Source organism: Sturnus vulgaris, chromosome 1, assembly GCF_052056855.1.
Source record: "Sturnus vulgaris isolate bStuVul1 chromosome 1, bStuVul1.hap1, whole genome shotgun sequence".
NCBI lineage: Eukaryota > Metazoa > Chordata > Aves > Passeriformes > Sturnidae > Sturnus > Sturnus vulgaris.
In genome coordinates this window covers 145655982-145675432 of record NC_142243.1, presented here as the reverse complement: position 1 = coordinate 145675432, position 19451 = coordinate 145655982, and the positions used below count along the sequence as shown (strand labels likewise).

General features: G+C 44.5%; 2 protein-coding genes and 1 long non-coding RNA gene across 5 annotated transcripts in view; 1 reads left to right on the top strand and 2 right to left on the bottom strand.

Moving 5' to 3' along the window:
* Window positions 1-291: 291 nt before the first annotated feature.
* TRIB1 (tribbles pseudokinase 1) lies at window positions 292-5748 on the bottom strand. Its single transcript, XM_014888479.2, has 3 exons — window positions 5226-5748; window positions 4556-4848; window positions 292-2525 (listed from the first exon to the last, which is right to left on the bottom strand). The coding sequence occupies exons 1-3, from the start codon at window positions 5529-5531 to the stop codon at window positions 2057-2059; spliced, it is 1068 nt and encodes a 355-aa protein (XP_014743965.1). The 5' UTR covers window positions 5532-5748; the 3' UTR covers window positions 292-2056.
* LOC148225573 (uncharacterized) lies at window positions 4848-18958 on the top strand. 2 transcript variants are annotated; one of them, XR_015808514.1, is made up of 6 exons: window positions 4848-5303; window positions 6536-6607; window positions 6818-6906; window positions 9162-10302; window positions 15429-15639; window positions 18500-18958. It is a non-coding gene; the product is annotated as an uncharacterized LOC148225573 (long non-coding RNA). The 2 variants fall into 2 exon arrangements; XR_015808515.1 differs by lacking the exon at window positions 4848-5303 and adding an exon at window positions 5834-5960 and having other exon boundaries at window positions 15399-15639.
* NSMCE2 (NSE2 SUMO ligase component of SMC5/6 complex) overlaps window positions 14852-19451 on the bottom strand; it is a 125877-nt gene continuing 121277 nt past the window's right edge. For both annotated transcript variants that reach the window (XM_088179197.1, XM_088179200.1), the window contains exons 5-7: window positions 18922-19007; window positions 18480-18586; window positions 14852-15281 (exon numbers count right to left, since the gene is read on the bottom strand). In XM_088179197.1, the coding sequence (XP_088035323.1) occupies window positions 15161-15281; window positions 18480-18586; window positions 18922-19007 (314 nt within the window). In that variant the 3' untranslated portion in view covers window positions 14852-15160. The remainder of the gene's footprint in view (window positions 15282-18479; window positions 18587-18921; window positions 19008-19451) is intronic.

Genomic DNA, 19451 nt, shown 5'->3' with positions numbered 1-19451 from the left:
GCTCTAACTCCTCTCCCCCTTGTTTATCAGAGGAGTAGGATACCCCATTTCATATAGCCCTGGGGATGTTCCCAGCCCTTTCCACCTCACAAGAGACAGGATCCCTGTCCCCACTCTCCCTGGGGATTCAACCCCAGGCTGAGTTGGGGGAGTTCAGGCTAAGGCATGATGGAATGCATATACAGACTATAGAGGAGCTGATAAGTCTCTGAGGACAAACCCAATTTTTTCAGATTAAACCAGACACACTGAACTGTCCTCTTGAGACACCACAAGAAATGGGGACAAACATTATGAAACCAAGTTTATTAAAACTTTCTACAAGTCAAACTTTATCATCCAGGTTTCCACAGACATATACATATGTACAAATTGGACATAGTGTTTTTAGCTTTTCTGGCAGAATTTTCTACCAATATATACAAATGTACTGTTTTTCATAGAAGGGTTAAACTGTATCACAGATACAAATGTCAAGCAATCATGAGAGGTTTAGTGCAACGGAGAGCTGGAGCGCTCTGCTCTTAATGCTCATGATTCTGTCAAGTTAGTATTGCCAATAATAATTCACATTAAACTGCTCTTCGACACCTCTTATTAGGACAAAGTACAACAAAACAAGAAAACCCCAAACAGTAAGGTATGTACAAAGTACACAGTCCATGAGGTATACATGGTATTCTCGCAGCGTGGTGGGACTGCAGCTTGCCAGGGTTAACCCTTAAAATTACTTCACTCGAACTGGATGGTGTTGGGAGTGTGCATCACCCACCTCATGGCCATTTCAGAAGCCACAATCTTGCCTAAGGTGAATGGACATCTCTGCATAAACCACTGGCCACATGTGAAACGAAGCAGTAATTTTAAGCAGGACTAAGCTTTACTTACCCCCAACCCAGGAAGCTAATGATTCAGATATATTCATTATCCACACATATTGGAAAGACTATGAATAATCATGCAAAATAAAAATTAAAAAAAAAAAAACAAAAACAAAAGGGGGAGGCTGGAGGCAAACAGCATACCTGAACAATCATCTAAGGGTGAACGGAGATTTTACTCTTAAGACTAACTTTCTGGGGGGTGGAGGTGGAAAGAGGAGGTCATGTGGTATTTTTAAGAGTTGAGCCGGCTGAAAAACATGGCCATGTTTAGGGGTACTGTACAAGACACCCCTGTATCCTTTCCCAGGGGAAGGCACCCCAGCCATAGTGTTACGGTTTGGTAAACGGATACGTTTTGGCACTCGGAGCTAACGAGACCTGCTACTTGACAAGCTCGCTGAGAGCATGAAGTTATATAGGCTACACCATGGTAACACGAGGCTTAAGTCTATTTAAAATGCTTTCCTGGTCAGCGAATGGAATCAGAGGGGATCTGGCTGGGAGATCCACTAGTTTCTGCTTCAGAAAGAGCCACAGCAGTGATTTGTCTTACGAGTGGATCGAGGAGCTTCACGCCCCTGAAAGCAGGATCAGCTGGAGGAGCAGCAGCAAGCAGAGAGCTGGCCGTGGTGGGTGAAGACCTCCTTCCCTCATTAATATGTGCTTAGAGTCAGAGAGCTGCTTTGTGAGCTGGCTGCTGGGCACGCCGAGTCGATTCCCCTTTTAACCATTTCTGTCAGATTTGTGCAGGCAGAGGTGCGCCATGTGCCCCTCTGCCCCTACACATCGTGGCCAGGGCTCCACACCTCTGCAGCTGCTGCAGGAAAGCAGAAGGAGCTGCCTTTCCATCCCACACCTTGTCAGACGTAAGACTCTGCAGCCAAGATGCGACCAGTTACACCGGAGGAGGATGTAGGGGGCAGAAGAGCCAGACAGTTCTCACAAAGCTGCACAGGTCCTCCGGGGCTGGTGGGACCGACCAACAGAGCAAGAGGATGGAACTGTGAGTACACTTAGGGAGTGGAGATCTCCAGGTTGGCATTCATTTAGACAAGGTCACTTTTCTGACCATACTGGCACTTTAAGATGCTGTTGAGTTTGCAGACGTGGAAAAATGAAACCCTACAAAGATGCCGGAGGTAAGAACCAGCGAGGGTTTTGAGATTTCAGCGTTAGCAGAAGAAGGAACTAATATCATCACTGTCTCCGTGATATTCTGGGACAATCTGATCTGAAGTTCCCGTCTCCTGGTCTGTATATCCAGGCTCCAAGACTGCCTCGAACCAAGGGTGAAGCAAGATCTCTGGAGCAGTGAGTCTTTCAGAAGGCTCCCGCCGCAGGAGGCTGCGGATGAGGCAGCGGGCTTTGGGGGAGACGTGGTCAGGAATACAGAACTGTCCACGCCGGATTTTGGAAAACAGAGTGCTAGGGTCCGAGTCATGGAAGGGATAGCGTCCCACCAGCAGGGTATAGAGCATCACTCCCAAACTCCACACATCAGCTGATTTTCCAGAGTAAGTCCCCGTCGTGTTTAAGATCTCAGGACTGACGTATGCTGGGCAGCCGTGCTTGTCTGAGAGCGCATCGTCTTCACCTTTGATGATGTGTGTGTCTTCCAGGCTCTCCAGACGCAGCTGAGTCCTAGGGAGGGCAGGAGAGGAAGCCACAGGTGAGAAACGGCAACACACAGTCATGAGCAAGCACAGCAAGCCCCTGCCATGGCCCCATTCTCTCTCACACTGGCACTGAGGAAGGAAACACCTCTTAACTCGCAGCCGAGAAGTTGCCCAGACTCCTGGGAATGTGTAATGGAAGTGCTGCTGTGTGCATTGGGCCAGCGTTCAGTGACGCTCATGTTTTTTTATTAACTGGGCATTTTAACAACACAGAGGACTCTTGAGGAACACCAAGTCACCGTCTACCCACGCAGGTTGCAGTGCCACTGCAGGGGGTTAATTGGTGACATGGCACCTCACGGCCACTATGTGCCGTTCAGGCTTTGAGCAAACAGCATCCAGCTGTGTGATTCCACAAACCACAAAGCCCAGCTCCGCTCTGCACTGGTGAGGATCGTTGCCTTTCCTGAGCTTTTTATTTGGCTTTTTTCATTTTAGTTTTTAATTTATTCCTTTTGGAGCGTATCACCGCACCCACCATCTCCAGGTGGGGATGGATCCACCCTAACCTCCTATTTTGGAGGGCAAGGGGAGCTCCCGTCGGCAGGGAAGCCAGCAGCCAGCCCTGGAAGGGCTCTGCACTGCCTGGCAGCCTGCTGGGGTGTAGATATGTTGGCTTCAGCCTGTCCTCAGCCTGACCTCGGCAAATACCCATTGGTTCTGCAAACGGAAAATATGACTCAACGAGAACCGTGGGTCCGGGATTGGCTGCGGGAGCCCTGAAACTGCACCTGTGCGAGAGCCCGCGTCGCCTGCCATTGCTTAACCCTCTTCTTGCCAAATGTGATGCACATGACATCGCCTGTGCAACACGTTATTTCCAAATGAGCGAGACTGTGTGCAACGTAACATTTCAACAAATGTTTCATCTTCTTATGGGAGGGAAAAGCAGCAATAGTTTCCTTCAAAGGAGTAGTTTTCTTTCCATGTCAACATATGGCTGTTTCTGTTTCAGAGGGGCAGTGCTGGTTAATTTTCTTATCATATTTGTAAAAGATATCCTGAAGAATCATTAGCCCAGTTTAACAAAACAAACAAAATCCCTTTTCTTTTGCATCAGTAATATCACCTTATATTTTTATGATATTAAGCACAGCTCCATTACAGCTTTTACTTAGTTTTTTAACATTCCTTGGGATAAGCAGCTAGTCAAGAGTCAATTTTGCTGTATTTCTGACTGCCACGTGTGGTGAAGCATTGCAAGAGTAGCAAACACTCCAGGGGAATACTGAATTGTTTCCCTAATCTAAATTTAACAGCTAGATTCTATGATCTCCTCTATGAACCTAGGCTTTAGGCTAAGCTTTACTAAAGTGATTTTCTTTGATGCAGGATTCCTAAAGCATTATTTAACCATGTCCCACCTTCCCTCCTATGTGTGCCCACAATCCACGCGCATAGAGGGCATGGAAAGCACAGCAATGGAGGAGGGATTAAAGCCTCGAAGGGCACAGCAGCATCACTCTCATCAGCACAGTGGAACAGCGAGGAGACCCTTCCCAAGTGCTGTGGCTCCATCGTGGGTCACAAGGCAACTCTCCCGAGGAGGGACCCGAGCTCCAGCTCCTCACAGCTCCTGCTCCCCCAGCCGGGCTGCTTCCTCCTCCCGGCACAACACCTCAGCCTCCCCCCCTCTCTCTGCCTTTTATTCATTTGACACTTGAATGAGTGGCACACATGACATCTTCTGGCGCTAACGAGCATCCGAACTATCATGCCTTTGTCTGCCAGCGGGTTTCACTGAACTTCTGCTGAATGAGAGGAAGCTCCCGGAGAGCTTCCTCCCTTTCATCAGTGAAGATCTAAGTAAGAGGGAGTGCGCTCCGTTTAGATCCGTGACCTACTGCACACACGTGATGAGGACCTACTTGGATTGCTCGCAGGTGATGCCCGGCTGACGGGGCTGTTTCCACTCCCTGGGACGCATTTGTGTCTCTGGAAGTGGCATTCCTCCCTCCCCACTCACCCCAGGGCTGGCTGCTGACAGCCACTTACCTTTCTTCATTAGAGAAGACAAATTTCCTGAGCTTGAGGTCACCAAGTACGATGGCTGACTGGTGGCAGTGAGCTACAGCGGAGACAATCTGCTTGAACAGCCGGGCAGCCTCCTCTTCCCTCAACCTCTTGCAGCTCCTCACGTAGGAGTGCATGTCCCCAAAGTCCTTTTCAAAGAACACGTAGGCCTTGGTGTCCCCAAGAATGACTTCGACAACCCCGGTGATGTTTCTGTGTGAAGGCAGCTGAATGTAAGGTCGGATCTTGTCCTGGTAGTGTTTGAGGGGGAACACCTGTACAGAAGAAATTAAACCCAAATTCATTCTCAAGGGCGTTGAAAGCTGCAGCTCGCGTAGCAACTCTCCCCAAACAATGACGAGGGAGCTGGAGGGGAGCCAGGGATCGGCAGGACCGGCAGAAGCGGCTACCAGACCCTTCCTGTTCGTTTTATATTGAAAGGCTGGGGGGAAACTAAAACAAAGCACCATTCCCGCAGCCTTTGTGGGGAAGGCGCTCCGAGGTTAAGCCGGAGTCCCAGCCCGCTCGCAGGGCGCGCAAACGCCGCCGGGGCTGGCCGGGCGTTCCCAGCGGGGAGCAGCGGGAGGATGGATGGATGTTCGGCAGGGCTGCCCCGCAGGACCCGCTCCCCACCCGCGCAGCTCCCGCTCACCTTGCAGCGCAGCTCCCGGCCCGAGCTGACGCTCAGCGCCCTGGACACCTGCTCCCGCTCGGCCAGCGGCAGCAGCAGGTACGAGGCGATCAGGCTGGGACCCGCCGCGCCGCCGCCGCCGGCGGGGGAAGCGGGGGCACACGGCGACCCGGGAGCGCTCAGGCAGTCCGGGGGGCCGCATTCGGCGAGCCGAGGGCACTTGGCGGCCGGCGCTTCCTCGGCGGGGCCGTCGTGAAGGGGCTGGAGGCGCTTGGCCGGGGCGCTGCGGCAGCGGGCGGCCGGCAGCAGGGACGCGGGGCGGCTCATGGGGGGAGCGGAGCGGGCGCGGAGCTACAGGCGGGCGCTGCGCGCTGGGCGCATCCCTTCGCTCTCCCCGCCGAAACCCCGGGCCGTGTCCACCATCTGCTGCCGAGTCCGCGCTAAAGTAGTTGGAGGCTTTTTAAAAAAAAAAAAAAAAAAAAATTAAAAAAAAAAGGTGATTCTCCTCCTCCTCCCGGCCCTGACGCACGGGGAAATGGGAGGAGGGAGGCTGGGACACGCCTGCTCCGCTCCGCCCGCCGCGCTCCGCGCTCCGCGCCCCGGCCCTGCCGCGCTGCCGGGCGGGGCGGCGGGGGAGCCGCGGGACTTGCTGGGGCCGGGCGAGGCTGCGGAGACCCCCCCTTCGACCTTAAATAATCATGTAGAGAAAGCGAGGCCAGCATCCTTTCCAGGATCTTCTCGTCCATACAATTGCAGGTTCCCAGCCACAGTTCTTACTTTCCACTAATCACTAAATAACCATCCCTCACCCCAAGGTTTGCATCACGGCGCTGCTGTGTGAGCAAAAGCGTTTACTCATAAGTGTAGACGTAACGTGCACCATCAGAAATACTTGGCACTGGGTGTTTCCCATGTTAAAACAATATCTGCTGTCCGAAAAAGGAATAGCTCGGAGAGCCAGGCAGCAGCCAGCAGCTGAACTGACCTGTGAGGAGCACACTGAAACGAGCTCCACAAGGCTCAAAAGTGTGGCTTTAAAGGAGTAGTAAATAGACTTACAGCCGGGACTGGTAGTAAATGGGCGGGGGGGGGGGGGGGGGGAGGGAAGACAAAACCAGACAAGAAATCATCCCTGGGAAAAAAAAAAAAAAAAGCAGACAGCTGTAGTTTTGACAAGAATGCTTCAGAAGGAAATTGTCCAGTTTTCTATTTATATATATGCAAAATTTCTGTAATTTAGTGCTGAGGCTTCTCTAAGATTAACACAGGGACCCTGTGTTTTGTTATTCAGTAGGATTAATCCTTATTCTGTTTTGGTTTCCCCAACCTAGGCTGTACAAGCAGCAGAGAGGGCCAAGGATGCCCCCCTCCCAGCTCTGAAGCCGGTGTTGCCACGCGTGCAGGTATTTGCTCAGATTCCTGATAGATAACTGCACAGCAAACCCATGCATGCCTTCAGCTACTTCTAGTGTATTTTAAGAAACACATGAAACTCTTGTGCGGGATGACTCATAGCATAGCAGTCCCATTAATGCATTTAAACATAAAACGCATATGCCATAAAGGGATATCCCAGGGCCTGCATTTCTTTCTTTTTTTTTTTTTTTCCCCAGAAATACAATTCCGTTAATGCCTGCAGATTGTTCCTGAGTGATTCACCACAACTCTCAAAGCACGCTATTTTATTTGGTTCCTCTTATAGGTAAAACACACGCAAGTATCTATCAGACCTTTTGTTTCACTTTTCCCTTCCTGGAAATTTAATTATTGGAATGCTGCTGCTCGGTGAATTTAAGCTGGTAGGATGCCACATGTGTGGGCTGCTTCCTACATCTGAGACAGCACAAGGTGCATGGGGGTGGGGGGGAGGGTGTCAGTACCTTTGGGGACAGGGGAAGGGTGCAGACACATCAAAACAGCAATGGACCTCAATAAAGTTACTCATGGGCATTAGTAGTGTGTCCCCTGTAGCTTTCTCAGAACTGAGATGCAATGAGAGCAGGAATGAAGGTGTCAGTGTCCTCACCCTCCCAAAGATCCCCCTCTCTCAGCTCCTGTGTCAGATCACTGTTCCTGCTGAGGAGAAGAAAAGATCCCATACTGAGGATCTGTTGCATGCATTGTTGGAAGCTGTGTCCTTCATCTGCCCAGCCTCCCATCCATTTAGAACCCCTAGGTCCACACCATGGGGACACCTGAGGGGATGGCACCCACTGGTCCCAAGGAAGGGAAAAAAGCACCTCTTGTCATCCTGGCTCTCCCAAAAAAGACCTGGCACGTGAAGAGACCAGAGGTACACACAGCATTGTACCTCACAGTCCTGCCACATTCTCCTGGTGCCTGGGCAGCCTTTTCTCACAGGGATTACAGCAATTTCATGCTCTGTATGTGTGTCCCTGCTAACTGGAGCCCTAAAACTTGGTGTGCAGTCCCCAAAGCCCAGGAAAAAATAACCCCTGGGGCATTCATCCCAGAAGCATTGGTGGGTGCCCTCGTCTAGTTGACTGTAGAGATTAAACTACAGTTTACTGTCTACATGGGACTGAGACAAACCAAAACCTAAATCTCCCAGGTCTTTGGAAAATGGGTGAAGTTCTTGACAGAAGGAAACCTTTGTTGCTTCTTTAAAATGCCTGGCATGCTGTCAGGTACTCAAAGCAGTAATGTCATGGCTAAACATAAAATAGCAATTATTATTTAAGTTAGTCTTATGTTTTGGGTACAGAACATAGGAAAAGGTCCATATCCACACTCCCCTCCATCCCCACCAAATCAATTTCAACATGCAGAGCAGAGAAGTGAGTCCCAGTTTGGCTTTTCAGTTTTTTTCTAATTTCGGCCAATCCCCAAAATGCAAACAAACAAACAAAAGAGGGATGCCAAGGATGGTGTCTGATGACCTGCATGGCATGCTCTTTCTCAAAGGGCTGAAACTTGTCCTCTTTGCCCATCTCTGCCAGTGCTTGCATGCAGTCCTGGTTTGGTTAGGAACCAGTGCTGAGAACAGGAGGAATTCCAGGAAGAGGTTTGTGGAAAACTGTTGCAACATTTCAGTATTAGAAGATTTTTGCAGAAAATGGGACTACCACATTTGCCATAGCAGCCTTGTGCTTGTTGCCAGTCACACTCCTGGCTTTTAAGCATCCAGGCTTATCTCCTGCATTAGTTTCCTCCTGAAATCAAAAGCTATCTTTTGGGGTCTTCCTTCTATTCTCTGCACAAGCCTTCATCACTACATCTCTCCCTTCCCCAGAAAAGACTTTTCAGGGTCTACTTGCTTAGTATATGTGATGAATACTATCGTGGTAATTCCCAGTTTTTTCTGTGGTGAATTTGAGCCTGAATGGCTTTACAGCCCTTCAAAATGAACCACGGCAATGTTACACATCTCCAGTGGACAGCACTGAAAATCATTGTGGAGCACAGACCAGTGCACAATTACAGACCTAATGCTGGGATAAAACATCGACTCTGTGGATGAGTCCTGCTATCCAAGTGCCAGAAAAAAATAAACTGCTGTGAGCCAACAGAATACAAAGAACCATCACTCAGCCCTGATGTTCCAAAGGGACTTGGTACCAGTGAGGTGGGCAGGGATGACCTTTGGAAGTACATACTTGGCAAAGGACAACAGTGTGCAACAGGCACCTTACAAATACTACCAAAGTCTGAGGAGCTCTCAGTCAAAGGACATTGCAAAATCATTACAAAGAGCACATCCTGCCTTGGAAAAGGCCAGTCAAAGCAAGCAGGACTGCTCACTGTCTCCTCACTTCCTAGAGTCCCAGCTGCTGGGCAAGGATCTGGGACTGCAGTAGAAAAAAAGAGTCTGTGGGATGTGTATCACAGAATGGGCACGTCCTAGCAGAGGGAAAGGTCTTTCCCAGCACAGATTTGCCAGAACTGTGGCTAGGTGAATATTGCTCTTCATATATTTTTTCTCTTTTTTTAAAGCAGATAAGCAGCTTAGTGCATCTGTGAGATGAAGACTGAAGAATCCAGAATTCCCGGTGCTCAGGCATGGATCTTCCCTTTCCTGTTATTTTATTTAAGGGAATTTTTCTTGCTTGGTTTTCAAGCAGCTACCTGCCTTGCCCTCAGCCAGTGCTTACACTCACCTGAGCAGCTGCTTTTCCTTAGATGCTCACAAAATTATCTCTGTTGCTCCAGTTCTCTGACCCTTTATCTCTATAACTAGAGCAGCCAGAGGCAATGAGAATTGTGTAACCATCTCCCCACTTCCCAAGTGCTTGGGACAGGTCTGGTAACTTTGATAGTATGTCTCATGGGACACACAGAATAAATCTCTATTAGATTAGGGCACTTATAAATAAACTGGCTGCTTGCTACAGGAAAAAATGAAAAGGCCTTTATTTTAGTTACTGGATGAGAGAGGCAAGGCATGCAAATATTTTGGTAATACTAAACTATTGGTAAACTATGAAAATTAAATATCTTTATTTTAGAAGTTATCTCAAGCCACGTAATGAAAATTAAACTACTGCTAGATTGAAAGCCAAAAATTTAAAACCAGCATGTCATCTATAATCTACTGGTGTACAGAACTACCCTGCACAGATGGGGCTCAAAGAGTAGTCGTATGGCCAGGTGATAAAGAACTAAAAGTAATGGTTTTTATAGCAGAACAGCATCTGTGATAACCCACAGCCATCCTCAGACACTGTGGATCTTGGCAGATTCACTACTAAGATATAAAACACATGATGAGCACGTAGTGACATCAAAAGGAGTGCAGTGTAATGGTGTTCAGATGTCTCTCCTCAAGCCCACACAAAAGCTGCTCTGAGGGCTGCTGTAGCTCAGAACTCTCAGTGATTCCCTTTTGATAAGCCTGTTGTTATCAAATCCAAGGAGTCTTATGAGCACCACTTTCTGACTTTGTTCCTTTGCTAACTGAAGAGTATGAAGGCTTCTTCTGTTGCCTGGAAGACGTGTGGAGGTTCAGGTTTTAGACCTCAAATCCTGTTTTTACTTCAGAAGCTGATTGCACAAGCGGACAGTGAATGAGTGTCTCCGTTTCCCTTGCGGTCAGAGAAGATCCTATTCATACTGAGTTTACAAGCAAACACTTCCTTTGGTAAGCTTCCCATGCAATTCAATTCATGTGCGTGCTTTCAGGCTCTGTCTTTGGGTCTGGACTAACATCAGAACAAGCAAGAGAGGCAGGCTGTCTTTTCAGCCCACCACAGCCTTTTCTGCAGTGCTTTGAAATGATGAAACACACTGTGTTTTCTGCACACTGCTGCAGTCCTGTCAAGTCACTGGGATTATTCATGCATCAAGAGGCTAAGCACATACATGGGTATCTACTGGATGATGTACACCCATTCCAGAATTTTACTTGCTTAACAATCAATCTAATGTTTTTGCTCTTTATAGTTACTGGCTGGGAGCCTAGAATCTGCTGGCACCTACACACAGGATTCTCCTCTGAGCATTCTGTGACCACGTCAGGTGTTTGAAATATTATGTATTAACAATAAGTACTTTATGACCAGCAAATAAATTATTATTTATGGAAGACTTGGAATTTGCAATCAGTAATAGTCTGTACCTGTAGAGAGGAGCCATCAGCTTAAGGCTTTGGCTGTAGTAACAGAAATGAAGACCTGTCTTTGGGATATTCTAACATTTTCCATTCCACAAAGCCCTTTTCTAAGTGCATCCTCTTCACTGCATAACAGAGCACTATCCATTAGGCAAATGTTTAGTTAATGGACACAGCAGAATCCATACATGAAGGTTTTTAGGGAAGGTGAAGATTAAGATTCATTTGAAACAGCAGTGAAATTCAATAAAGTTGCACAGTGAATTCTAAGCTAGTTCTGGCCACAATACTAGAGCTATTCTTGAGAAAAATGTCATGAGGGACTTGTGACCACAGGTAGGTAAGACCTTTGTCATCAGCCACTCATGAGGAAACATGAGTATCCAAGAGGACATTGTCTAAAATAAGGCAGTGTGTTGGCCTTGGCTGTTGATTCATCAGTATCACTTCCTGCAGCCCCTGCTTTTGCTCCGTGTATTTCTCAAGGGAGCACTGACTAGGTCTTTTTGATTCTTCTAGAATGAATAAGATAACAGCTCCAGAGCAGTAATGATGAATATGTCCTTGATTCAGAGGAATGTGCACTCCTTTTAGCACAAGTGTGCTAAATCTTCCATGAGATGCCTGATTAGTTTTTATCTCTACTTGTCATGGCTTCACTGATTTGAAAACTTCAGACTCTCTAGTTGTAAAATGGAGAATTCACAGGAAGAATCTGTTCAAGTGAGAGAGCAAGCTGTGTTAATGGCTTGTGCCTCAGGGTGCCACTGAAAGCTGTTGTATGTGGATCTCTCTTGTCTTTAATTCAGTATTTGCCTAGACATTTCTTTAATCCCTCAAAATACTATGTGGAACTTCTCTAGCAGAGACAGATTCTCACCAGTTTTCAGTGACAGATCCTTCTCAGCTACACTGAGGTTTGCTGCATTTGTAAAGCACACCTTACGGAAAAAGAAAAAAAAAAAAAACACCTGACCTCTGAATTTCTTTTTTAAAATATCATTGCAAAATTTCTGACGTCAGACAATGAGACACAAATTACCCTGTGAACTGTTAACATATGCCTGTTTACATATGATATCTTATAGCCAAAGCAGATTAAGATTTGAAGGTTTAACTGCTGTTGAGTTTCCACTTCTGTGAATCATACAGATCATACAGCTTATTCATCACAGGCATTTATTTTTATTCTTTAACTCTTTCAAGCTACTTCTTCCCAGAGCAGAGTTTAGGGGGAACATGGGAGGCATGGGAACAGAGAGATCACAACTGCACAACAAACCCCAAACTTTGCAAATGAAAGGGCAAAGAGCTGCCATTAACTGCAGCCACCCCAGTGAATCAGTAGTGGTTTTTATCTTGCACCAGGTGAGCTGACAGGCACAGAAACCTTCCCCAGTTGCCAAGGTTAGTCTGTCCTTCCACCTAGTTAAGTGCCAGCTGCAATGGATGCTGATGACCTGCTCTGGAATCTTTCAACTTGAGGAAAATTACTTGTAAGAACAAACAAGAGAGAACCAGCCATGACAAAATCAACAGGATGGCTCAAGTTTCAGGTTCAAAGAATAAAATATACCATTCATCATACTAGGATTCCTTGGATGCTATGTTATAGTTTTAGTTCAGAAATGCCAAACGTTTTGGTGAGAACTTCACCGATTTCAGTAAACACAGGCAATTTATTCTAGGACTGGAATCTGTGTGGTGCATCACTGATTCTAATGGGACTCGAGTACTCTCACCAGCAACCCTGACACAAGTGAATGAGTAGCTGTCTTTTTCTGGATAACATGGCCATATTTTAAAAGAGGAATCTCTGCTGATAAAAGAAAGAAACCTACCTCTATTTAAATACACATGCCTATTCACCTCAGATGTGATTATTATTAAAGCTAGGCAGGTGAGTGCTGCCAAATATCAGTCCATTTCTTTCAGATGAAACCAAGAAGGATTTCAGAATTAGGCTGCACTTCACTTGCTGTTCAGGTTCTCTGATTCACTGACACTGGCTGGCTCAGGCTAGTGAAGGAGAGAAGGAAGATGATGTATTTTGAAGCAGGAATATGAGCATCCAAAAATACCTTTCCTTTTAAGAGTGGCCATAAGTGACTGTTTGACTATTTGTTCTTTTCATTTAAAGTGTTGCTTCAGATTTGTTTGTTTTTTTTCTCCCAGCTGCATCATCTTAAGCAGGCACTTCACCTTATTACCTGTGGATTAGCTAACAGAGGCTGAGTGCAGCACTGTGATGGGTAAAGCCTCTTTTTCACGTAGGACAACAAGGTGTAACCAAGACAGCAATCTCCCTCACAGCATTACTCACTGGAACATGAGGGCAATGAACCATATCAGGAACTGCAGCAATCCAAGGCTATACTGGTTCAAATGCCACAGGTAGCAAATCAAACCTGCTGCCACCAGTTTGTTGGTAGGAATCCGGGTATAATTTACCATTTATAATGTTATGTGTTATTGGAAGGCAGTCTCAAGCAACCCAGACACCTACACAAACTAAATTTGAGGTGCAACACCTGTGGCCATGGAAAATGTATGTACATCTTTGCATCTGAAAACTTGGGAGGCTGGTTATCACTAGGGATTGAATTAGATCCAAGAGGACAATATTAATGCACTTCTGCCATAAACTGCAGAGCTTGTTTAACCAATGCAAGTTTCTGTTTCTGACTGTTCTGCTTAGAAATGGTTCGAGAATAAATTAACCCGCAAACTTAAAGATGAAACAAAAAGGACATCCCCTCCGTTTTTTTTCCCTGAAAAACGCTATTGTTAACATCTTCCCTTGTGGTATTTAAGTGAAAATCAGTGACCCACCTTAAAAGCTATAGGTTTGAGCCCTGAGGTATCTTAAAAGGGACCTGATTTTACACAGGAAAATACAAACGAGTACATACATACTGCTCAGCCACCCCCCAGTCCCTTTCAGCAATTTCAGCCAGGCTTCCATGGCAGAAGCACCCACGCTCACAGCCTAGTTGAAAAAAGATGGACCTCGGGGGTTAGACCACATAATGAAAATTAGCCAGCCAATTCCCATGAAGTGTTTTGAACACAAAAGCCCAGTGCAAGTAATAATGGTTCAGTTCTCTTTTTCAGCTGTGAAATCAGCTTGCAGATTAATATTCTTCAATTACAAAATAACAATTTTCAGCTTGAAGTGGTTTGTGCTCTTAAGTGCAATTGGGGTTAATAATGGTCTATGAAAGGAGAGCTGTTAGCAAACAGTAACCCAGAGTGAAAACCTTAGCATATGGGTACCTCAGCTACATTTTACATGAAATGTTGGACTGTAAATGCAGAAAAATTACATAGGAAAATACCATCCAGCCCACTAAGGATGCCAAAGTTCAAAGAAACCTGTATTTTCTGCTTACATATGCCAAGAGATAATTGCCATCTGACTGCCAAGGCAGCTCCTTTTACCTATGCCTATTTCTAACTCGTGTATATATATGCCTTATCTGCCTGATGTGTTCAGATAAATTTAGGCAATAAAGAGTGTCACAAAATTTAAGTTCTTTTCTGTATCTGTGCCCAAAAGCATAGATATCTGAAGCTTATATGAGATTAACTGCTTTTCAATCCAAGGTATATAGTTACAATATATTTGTCCTATCTAAAATTTAGTTATTGGAATACCTCTGTAAATAATTGTAGTCTTCTAGCCTACAATATTAAGGTAAAGCCTTCTGGGACTCCCAAATGCAAAAAGCCTGAATTAAATGCTTCTGAATTTCAAAAGAAAAGCCTAAATCAGGGCAGAGAGTTCAAAAATTATAAAAACAAGGCTGACATCCTCAAAGCTGAGCGGTTGTTCTCTGTGGCCACAAGGTCTAAGTGTTCAACACTCTGAAAATTCATCTCTGAGGTTTGTGTTAAAACACGGGCATGGTCCCAAGCACTGAAAATCCTTGGTCACAGTCCCCTACTCCAAGCATTTCCAGTAGTTACAGAGACAGTAACAGAATTATCTGCAATATAGAGCAAAGCACTCATTACTACATGCTGGCAGGATCTGTATCTCTAATACACTGAAGAAACTAGCAGGCTGACAAGGAAGTTTAAATGCTGCAAAAACATGCTTTATTTACCAAATGCAAGCTTTTAGAAATTCAGGAAGGTAGACAAAACCCAAACAAGTTTAACTGGAATTTCTTATATTCCTGAGTTCAAAAAATACTTTCAGTTACAACAGAGACCTTCAACAGGGACCTTCAACTTCGGCTATAAATGAAACATTTAACAATGACTTACCTATAAATTAAACACTTAACAAGTAACAATCAGTTATACAACCGATTTAGAACTAGCAATTTATCTCACAAGACCTCTAATAACAAATTTTCTTTGTGGCAGTAGCATATCCAGCTCACATGTCCATTGTTGCCCAGCTTTGTTTTTTCTGACTGTCAAGCACTCTTTTAAGTATTTCATCTGGTACAAGATCTGATCCTTTTACATCATCATGGCTGCAGCCCATTTTAGGGCATCTGTTAAAAAGAAAAAAGACTCCATTAAATTTGAAGAATTGTATTTGTCAGATATAGGCTTTTACATAACATCTGCTAGCTGGTTTTTTCTAATCTAGGATTCACTCTTTCTGTCAGTTCCTTGTTACCTCTTGTCCTCTACACCAGATCTACGTGAGAAAAAATAAATCTATCTCAGCTGGTGACAATCATCAGCTGAAGGAAGGAAAGAAGGAGCACAGTAAGAGATGGAGCCTTTCACCTGCAGACCACTCTCTTGCTTCAAGCACACAAGCTGCCTTCATCAGCAATGATATCAGCACTGCATGGACACCTTTCTGTGTTGCTTTCTCTCTCTGCTGTCCTCTACAAACTGCAGGTAAATACCTCTTACCTTACTAATCTGCAGTGAGAAGGTATAATCTTCACTGGCAGATAAGTAGGGAAATTATTTTCTAGGGAAACAAATAAAAGGGAATGAGTCTTGCCACGACTGACTGGTGAATCAGTGGACTATCTAGTTGGTGTAAAAAGTCATCCTGACTTTTTACGAGCTGTGAAAGCTCAGAAAGGAGAAATGGGGTCAAATTAACAGCCTCTAGATGATAATCAAGTACAAAATGTCTTACAACTACTTGAAACAGCCAGATAAAGACAGCAGGGTGAAAGATATTCAGGGACAAAAGGTCATTTTCCTTTGGTGGCAGCCCAAACATACACAGGTGGTACCTATAGTCAGAAACAACACTTTTCCTGAATTTCTCCTCTCTTAGAGTAACTTTTGTCTGAGGTGCTGAACTCGTTTACACTCAGTACTCATAACTTTTCCTCCAGATTCATCCACAGCTTATTGTGTTTGTCATAGATCAGTCATTTAGTTGCTCTGTGCCTCAGTTTTCCCATTTATCACCTTAATACAGCAATAGCTTGCCAGATTAATGAATAACAAGTGCTCAGAAAGCTTTCCACATTTCCTGTAAGCATAAAGCATTAGTATGTCCTTCCAGGCAGTGGAAAATAGTGAGCAAACCAAGAGACGTAAGAGTTGCCTCAAGGAGAGTGTGACAAGTCTGTCAGCACAGGGCTGTGTGTACGTCAGCTGCAGGGCTGGCACTGCACTGCCAAGGGCACTGGAAGGATCCCATGGATCCAAACTGGGAAGCACTTGTGAGGAAACAGCCACTCAGTGTCTCCAGAGTGAGCAACAGCTCTGACTGCAGAGTCAGGATAGTGAGGATCCTGCAGTCATGCCCCGCTCTGCCAGGACACCTGCTCCCACAGGAACATCCCTGGCAGGAGCACAGCCCAGCAGCCATGCCATGAAACTGGGATACTGAAACAAGGACCTTGTTGCAACAGCTGGCCTGTCCTCCCACCACAGCAGATGATGGGTTTTCAAAGTAACTGCATTTTCATGAGAAAGCTTAAAATTGCAGTAGGTTGGTCAGACTGGGCAGAGAAAATCAAGGAGTCCTTCTTAATTTAGTTACAGTGAACCTGTGGCATTGCCTCTGTGTGTGTGTGTTTTTCTAGCACTGGAATAAGTGCTGTACAAGTGGTAAGGCTGCAAGCTAAAAGCTCAATATTTAGAACTGCCAATGTTCAGACTGCACAAATAACTTTGGTTTGGGTATTAAGTAGCTTTTAAAGCTAGGTGTTGTACAGCTGATATGATTTTTTTAACTCTAGAGTTTCTCTAGTCTTCCATTTCTTAAAAGGTAAAATTCAATCATGAGACCCTATTTGTTTTTCTGCAGAGCTGAAACTTTTGATCCACTACAACAATTTCTTCTAAATTGACATTATTCTGATAGATTTAACAACGCAGAGAAATATTTAGATACAAACATCCTAAATTCAGTATCAGAGGTGTTCTTGTCATTGGGCTGTTGAGCACGTGCTTTTTAGCCTCTCCCTATCTTCCAGAACACGCACTTTCCTCCAACTTGAGAGCTATTTCCCAATTCCTGTTCATTTTTCCAGCCAAGTTTCTGTCCATCCATGTTGCTGGTTTTGTTGTTATTCCCAGTATATTACACCCATTCCATATTTTCCCCTAGACTTTGTAACACAAGCAAGGTACTTCCATCTTGTTCTTCAAGCTGTCTTGACACTGAGATACAGGCTGGGCATCCCAACTGATGGTTGGTTTTATAGCAGTGCTTTCCTGGAGCAGGGAAGGAGCCTGGAATGAAAACTTCAGCTCCACCTTTGTAACCCCCATGGATGACTGTGCAGGGCCTAACAGAATTGACAGAGCAACAGATGGAGGAAATAATGCCTGTGGCATTATCTTCAGGGAAATCAGGTTGCTGGTCTCTGACAGACCTTCCTGAGCAAACTGCACATTTACTAAGAAGTCCACAACTGGTAAGTTTCCATGAAGTCATCAGCCCCAGAACAGGAGGATCTAGCATAAATGGTGTAAAAACAAATGCGAAATCAATGATGAGATTATATGCCCTCTCAACTTGCTCCAAAAAGCGTATTGTATATATTAGCATTCAAGCCTCTTTTGGGGTTTTTTTGGGTTTTTTTTTTTTTTTTTAGTTTTTTTTAAACATCATTCTCATTTTCAAATTTACTGTGGAGAATTTGAGGTTTAAAAATTCAAATGTTATATCTTTTCATTCAAAAAAATATGTCCCATATGGAAAAGTGACAGACTATTTTGGTGATATAAGAAAAGAATTATATAACTGCATCATGGTAGGAACTGCACTGCACTATCTGATCTCATTCTTAAATTCTTTTCTACCTAAAATGTTGTAGTTTAATATTTCTCACTTTGACATTCAGTTAATATTTCTGAGCTGTATTGGAATATAACTGCAAAAAGAAGGTGCACAGAGGAAATTTTTTTTCATTTACTTCAAAGCTTGCTACATAAGCAGTGGGAACAAACCAGCAACTAAATTTTAGGACACTGAAGTCTCTGTTGGTTATGGCTGTATGAAATTTCTTTACTTCTGTTGTGCAGATACAAGTAGCTGTAATTTCCCCACATAATTCCTGAATATTTCCTTACACATTGTTTTCATTAAAAAGAAAAGCACCTTCACGTGTCTAGTACTAATGAGGAGACTGTGACTTGGGCAGACACTGAGGTTTTACTTCCTGCAGTCTTTCCAATCAAAATACATTTCCTAGAATAACTGGAGTAAAATTTCACTTACACAGCAAAGCAAATAGTTTTTCCACACATTCTTTTTAGCTTACCGGACTTTTCTCTTTTTCAGCTTTTGAGTCTGGATCATTTCTAGAATGGCATCTTCTTCATAAATATGTCCACAGACTTTGTTCCGCACTGGCCTCTTCATTGTCATCTGTAATCAGTAAGGATTGATTTAAAGGAACTGAGAATGCCCAAGAGAATGCTTCTTCTGAGATTTTATGTGAAACAGCAGGAAGTGTGTTTGCCACTCATACATGGCATTCCAGTCAAATTACGGGATGAGGTCCTGCTTGGTAAACTACATTCACACTTACATGGGTTTTCTTCCCAAGCAGTACTGCTCTTCTCTGGTAATGCTTAAAACTTATACTATTTTGTTGTTAAATAGAATGTTATTTAATAGGTACTGCAGATTCGTAATAAACAAACCAATGAAGAATATGAAATAACTATTTCCCTGTCAATTACTGTAGCAGTGATACATACCTGTGTAATGGGACAAATAAAGTTCGTCTGACTCCGAGTCACAGCTATATCTTCATCAATTTGTTCAATGGTGTCATTACCATGATCTGATTTATGAGAAAGTAGAATGGGAAAAAAAAGAAAAAAAAAAGTTTTTTATTTAATGTAGATTGCCAACCTTTGCCAAGCACTATCTCACAGTGATATCTAAAATACCACGCGTGTTTCTGTACCATTCTATGAACAAGACACTGCAAAAAATACTGTACTATAACATCTTTTAGAAAATGAGGATTTTTATATTGTGTCTACTTTGTGTGTGTGTTTGTGTGTGTGTGGCTAATTACAGCGAATGCTAGAAAGAAAGGCTGGGAAAGAGACCAGGCTGGCCTGAAGATATGCAAAACCTTTGCTATTCACTATTCAAGTTCACCAAAACCCTGTAACACACAGATGAGTCCCCAGAATCTAACAAAGGATGAGGTGGAGTAGATCTGGCAGTCCTACCCTCAGTATCAGTTGGTATTTGAGTGTCATAAATGGGCTTGCTG